The sequence below is a fragment of the Sesamum indicum genome, linkage group LG10, assembly GCF_000512975.1.
Source record: "Sesamum indicum cultivar Zhongzhi No. 13 linkage group LG10, S_indicum_v1.0, whole genome shotgun sequence".
NCBI classification, from domain to species: domain Eukaryota; kingdom Viridiplantae; phylum Streptophyta; class Magnoliopsida; order Lamiales; family Pedaliaceae; genus Sesamum; species Sesamum indicum.
The window spans coordinates 1,994,463-2,000,912 of NC_026154.1; the positions used below are offsets into that span (position 1 = coordinate 1,994,463).

At 36.7% G+C, this 6,450-nt stretch overlaps 1 protein-coding gene across 1 annotated transcript; it reads right to left on the bottom strand.

Moving 5' to 3' along the window:
• On the bottom strand, window positions 4,355-6,018 carry LOC105171635 (auxin-induced protein 22D). Its single transcript, XM_011092807.2, has 4 exons — window positions 5,453-6,018; window positions 5,155-5,354; window positions 4,954-5,053; window positions 4,355-4,830 (listed from the first exon to the last, which is right to left on the bottom strand). The coding sequence occupies exons 1-4, from the start codon at window positions 5,659-5,661 to the stop codon at window positions 4,755-4,757; spliced, it is 585 nt and encodes a 194-aa protein (XP_011091109.1). The 5' UTR covers window positions 5,662-6,018; the 3' UTR covers window positions 4,355-4,754.

The following is a 6,450-nucleotide window of genomic DNA, read 5'->3' on the forward strand; positions in this document are numbered from 1 at the left end:
TCTGAGTCACTGATTGTGCATGAAGATGCTCGACAAATTGCCAGAATCAAACCTGTTCTTGTGTACTTCAGTCTTCGTGTAAGCTCAAGATTTCTGGACCATAAGAATCCAAATCTCTCGTCCGCAATCCAACACCTTTATTTTCTAACTGCGGGTGTTAGATCTACATGGTTGAATTTTAAGGTTCCAATGCTGATGAGAACGTGGTTGAGTGACAGGGATATGGGATTATGGTTTCTTGTTAAATCCTGGATTGGGTTTGAAATTTCTCTGGTAAAATGGGATGTTATTTCGGTGAAGGTTATTGGATTAGAAGGATGACAAATGAAATCCAATGATACAAAGAACGTCGAAGAAATGATTGTTGCAGACATTTCTAAAATCGTGTATAGTTCTAGACTTTCTTGATCACATGCAAAGGCCTAATATGAAACCAGATTTAGTATCTGCTTTAGTAGTGTTGAGTAATTGAAACGACAGATAACTTGATGAATGGGGGATGCGCCATTGGAAGAAAAGACTAGGAAACTAGATTCCAAACCCACCCTCCGACAAGCATTATGATAAATGGTGCACCTCCATGAATGTGCTGGACTGCTTAAAAAGATTTTCAAATCTATTGCGCTACATGGTCTCACCAAATCAATTGGTTAGACCAGTTAATGTTCTTGCCTCTAACTGAAATTTGGTAGAGACAGATGATTCAAGATTGAGACCGATAATTCAAGAACATGCATTCTTGCATTGGTGCTTGAAGACGGCATGATTTTGCTAAAATGAAGTGGTTGACGAACTTGGGATGTGAAGAACAGCTGAATTTACAAGACTGTAGGGTACACAACTTTATCAAAATAAATGTATCGCATCCAGATCCAAATAGGCTATACTTCACAGTAGCCTTGCTTTCTAAGAGATGAGCTTCTAGAGATATAACAAGAACGTATGTAATGCATGCCTTACTCTACTCCACACCATCTCAGTTATCAGTTCTCACTAATCCAAAAAGTATGGTGAGCAAGTGTATGGAGAAAGCGTCTGCATTATTTAGACCACGGACGTTCAGCAAACTAGAACACTGTTAACTGTTCATCTAGTATTCTGAATTCTTCAACTGTGGGCAATAACTTTTCTTTCTTATTTCTTTTTGGCAGATTTATACACCTTAATCTCTAAGGATGGAGTAGAAGTTAATAAATGAAATGAACACTGTTTGCAGGTATGCAATGCCGTTTTACAAGCTTCTAGTCATCACACCAAAGGAGATGGTTGCCAGGTCTGTAGCTGATTTGGCTTATCTAACAATTCATAGTTACCACTTCTTATGAATGTTCAGTTCTGATTTTTTTATCTGCTGACTTTATGACAGAGCACACTGATATTAACTTACGGCTAAAGGTATGCCATTCAGTTTCCTGCCTAGTTGAGCTTTTCACGGTTGAGTTGAAGACTGGTTTGGAATATATTTTGGTCTATTTTGTCAGCTGTTTGACTTCAGCTTGTTTAACTAAATGCATAAATCCAAAAATCTAGCTTTGGAATATCCTACTGTGTCTGAAAGTAATTCGTTACTCTGTAAAATCTGAGTCTTTAATCTCCTCAGTTTCTCTCTTTCGATGCATGAAACTCTAATGCATGAATACGATCAAACTATAATCCATTAAAACATGTTGAATGACAAACATGAATACACTCTTATATTGTTAGAAATACATGAAAACATTTCGAATGACTCACAAGAGATGGAATAACTACAATGATGATTCTAGTAAAATCTAGTCGTAGCCCACGTGGCACCCATTCTGACTTGAGTTATCTGGACTTTAGGTTCATACTTGCGAAAAAATTCAAAAATCTTATGTCAACTTATATTAGCCCCATATCTATTCATCTGAGTCATCTGGTGCAACATTTGTTTCTAGGCTGCACAATTCAATTTCCGCCGTGTGCTTTGCTTCATCCATGAGGTTTTTTCATCTCGGCCAAACTCTCCTCCCTTTGTCTTTCATCTACTCATTCTTAAATACTAATATTTCCTTCTCTAGATGTTTAAATTTTGTGAAAGATAGATCTTATAGCCATGTGAAATATTCCACGACCCGTTGAACGTCCTGAACTATAACTTAATACATTAATGGTTGAGTTGGCTTTGAGTTTGTTCAACCATCAGTGGAGATTCCAATTCACCAAAGGCAACATCTTCGCAAGTGATTGGTTATGAACACTCATTTTATTTATCTAGAGGCTATTCAGCCAAGTTTATTTAGAAAACTTCAGATTCTGAAACCAAGTTTTCAGGTGTTTGTACAAAATAAAAATGATGCGACTTATAATATGATTACTGACGATAATTCTATAATTCATATAGTCCACATCAAAGGAGTTTCCTAAGATACAAGGATAACATCCTAACACTTTACGACATTTTATAAGCTTTTAAGCATTTTATTTGCAATGGGGAACGCACCTACAATATATATACAGGTGCTGTTATAGTTTCCAGATTAGCATAGTTTCATTTTATTCCAAGTCCCAAACTAAGCAACTTAGGATGCTAATTTTCTGGACATCTGATATTTTACTACCCTTCTGTGCTTACTGGATTAAACTAGATTAAGACACAAAGTCATAGATGAAAACTGGAAAAATTGAGAACAAGATTGTTTCCGGGCATTGGGGTCTATACATTGGATACCTGCTACAGGTCTAAAAAAATCTTCAAACTCTTATTTCCATTGATAATTTTGAAAACTTTGAAATGTCCTCAACATTTTTGACTTCTGAAAACTAGTGCAAGTTCAGTTCACTTCAGGCTTGAAGTACTATCTTGATTTACCTTGAATATCCTAATTGAGAACCTATTCTTTCAGAGTACAAAATTGTATTGTAAAAGAGTGGAGTATAAAATATTGAGTAAAGCTGCTTGTGGTTTTGGCCAAACAACTCTGACATCTGTGAACCACTGTAAGGATTAATACTAAAAAAAGCAAAAGTGGGAGAGAGTATTGCAGATTAATATGGGAGTTTAGAATTTGAGAATCATAATCTTTTTGCTCTGTGTAGCTTTCTGCCTGGTTGTTTGCAAAAGTGCAAACATGTGCACCATGACCTTGTATATTCCTAACATGTGTAAGGGCCTCTAGTCCGATGAACCTGTACAATAATATATAAATTCTAATGCATATCTCTAAGCTACCAGTTAATTTATTGTGCTGAATATAAAATATTAACCTCTTTTCCTGAAAATTTTGCTTTATAGCACAGGGCTCCAAAATAGCAAATCTTATACAATCTGCAGCATTGTGTAAAATATTCAATGCCCACAAAGCACAAAATATTTTCTTGTTTGCTCAAAAAGATTCTTTGAAGAAAAGATTATTACAACTATTTCTCATGCCTTGCCTGCCAATAAGCTAGCATGATGGTTTGGAATGACTTTGGATGCTCTATCTCAAAAATATATTACATTAGAATAACAGTTCCCATCACATGAAAATTTAACAGATGGAATCTTTTCTTTTCTTTTTCTTGTTGTTTAAGGCTGAGGGGCTGATCTGCTTTAATGATATGCTTTTCTATTGTGTTTACCTAAAAAATATGTGCTTTTTCCATTGTAATTACCAGATGAAATATCAAATTACGGATGGAATAACTTAATCGAACAGTGCATCATAATATCATCTTCCTGCAATTCAATTCTTGACCATCTTGCCTTTAAATTGATTGTGATTTACCGGGAATATTGGACGTGAGAAAATTTAAAGATATCAGGACTTAAAACGTTACATGAAGCAACATTCAGGCCTCTTGACATGTTGGCTTAATTTGATCATATAACTTATCTATTCCTCCTTTATTTTCGTTGGTTTTCCGTGTGGTCCTGTTCGTGCAGCTAAACTGAGCTGGATCAATGATTAGCAAATACATATATGCTCTTTTTAATTGAGTGTGGAAGGTAAGATCCTTGATTTATGATATATTAACAGAAAAGAAAATCCAGAATAATAGCTATTTGTATGATTAGCTTTGAAGATCTTTCTAATGGTAGAATGTCAAACTGCTGTAGTATTAATCATGAACCAGAAACAATAAATATGTTTTCTGAGGTGCTGTCAAGTATTGTTATTGTCAAGGACATGTTGATGGTTGAGAATGGCTAAGATGTTCTAATATATATCAGAGATCTGATTGGCTCAGTGTCTAGATTTTGTTGATAATTTCTCAGTTAATTAATGAGACTTGCAGCTATCTTTCTGAGGTGAAACTCAAGATGATCCGATCAAGAAACTCTAAATAACAAGATCCCAGATGACAAATAATCGTGACTGCTTTCGTTCTTAATCTCTGTCAATGAATATCACATTTGAGAAAACATAACCAAAAGTTGAATAAATCAATCAGGATATGTATATATTTCTATACAATTTCTGTGACAGCAACACTACGTCTAAGTATATATCCGGTTTTGATGGGATTTATTACAAGCAAAACACGCATTTAACATTACATGATCCGAAAACCACCAAGGTTTTCATGTTGTAACGGGTACGTACGTATCAAGAAAACTGTAATTACTATATATGGTCTTCCAGTTGAACCTCTCAGGTGAGGTCTGGAGAAAAGTAGTGTTGAATACAAGGGAATTTCAAAATCTAGATTCTTCGAGAACCCAAGCTGTAAGATGATATTCTCCACCGCAGAGATATCATCTTCTTCTTGTCTTCCTTGGTCGGATGATACTTAGGACCAGGTGTTTCTCATAGAGCACCACCCAAGCCTCTAGCTTCTGATCCTTTCATGATTCTCAGTCTCTTGCAGGACGACATGAACATGCTGCAGAATACACATTGCAAACAACAACATCAGTTTACTGTACCAGTTGCGTGTATGTATATATAAATGTGTGTGTATGTGATAGAGAGAGAGAGAGAGAGAGAGAGAGAGAGAGGAACTTACTCCCATGGAACATCTCCAACAAGCATCAAGTCACCATCTTTGTCCTCATATGCAGGTGCATATTCAGATCCTTTATAGCCTTCCCTCTCTGAGTATTCACCTGATGATGCAAACAAGAACATAACCATCATTAGCACGATTAAAAAAATCATGCAGAAAAAGGCCAAAGACCATAACAATCTTCAAAGAAATCATCCCTACCTATGGTGAGTTTGAACATGGTTTCCAAAGCCTTAAGCAGCTCAGGATATCCATTGTAAACTTTCAGATCAATCTTCCTGAGGTAAGGTGCTCCATCCATGCTCACTTTCACATAAATCCCAGATTCAGATTCTGTCTTCTTTGGCTGGAGATTGTTTTTCCTGTAGGATCTCACTGGTGGCCACCCAACTATCTGTGCCCTGTCATCAAATACCAATCAAACAGGTCAGTTACTAACTAACACAAATGATTTAAGCTTCAGTTTCTATGTTAATGAAAGTAAAGAAAATGGTCTTACTTGGGTGCTGGTGCAGTCTCATGCTCACTGGACTTCGCAGCACAAGTGCCCTTTGATCCACATTCTTCAACCGACTCCGGCGAGGCTCTCTTGTTATTCTTGGCAGCAGAAACCATCTCCTCACATTCATCTGTGCCTGGTAAGCCCAATCTCAGTTCAGTTGCCTTCAAGTTTAGATCACTTTCATGGGCCATGATCATGCCTTCCATTTCTTGCCAAATGAGAGTCTTTAGCTGAATTTCAATGATCACTATATGCAATGAATTGCTTGCTTGAATCAAACTGAGCCTTTGTGTTCAAGGTTGCTGATGAGGTTGTGTATGTTTATCTGTTTCTTGGTGATGTCAAAAGCAGCTTTTGTTTGTTTTAAGGGAAAGTTTGGTGATAACACACAAAGGATGAAGGTGGTTTTATAGATAGAATGAAAGTATGATATATGCGTATGGTGGGGGTGGTGCATTTGGGCAAGTTCTTGGTGCATCTTAATGCATGAATTTCGGACAAAGGCAGGTTAAGCTGTCGGCAGCACTTGCAGCAGCTTTGAGGCAACTGCTACTGCATTCAGGGGACAAGAGAGGGACAAGCTCAACCGCCCATATGGAAGACTTTTTTTGGAGGGGACGGTCAAGATGCGTTTTGGGGGATGTGGGAGTTAAATCAGGTTCATCAGATTTGAGGGGGTTGGGGAGATGGGAGTATGCCTCCCATGTGAAGGAGAGGGTCCACATGGGTGTTGGGTATGGGTATGGTATGACCATGTGGGCCTATCCCTATCAATTCTTGGATTACCTAAAATTTTCACAATGTAATTCTCTTAGGAAATGGCCGAAACAACATTTAGAAACGTGTGATAAAAATAAAATAATTTTCAAAATTATTTTTATTCTAAAGTTATTTTTACTAGAACATAATTTATATAAATGAACAAATCACCAATAAATTATTTATAATGGTGCACTTATAAAGTATTGAAAAATTATAAACTCACCCCTCATAAT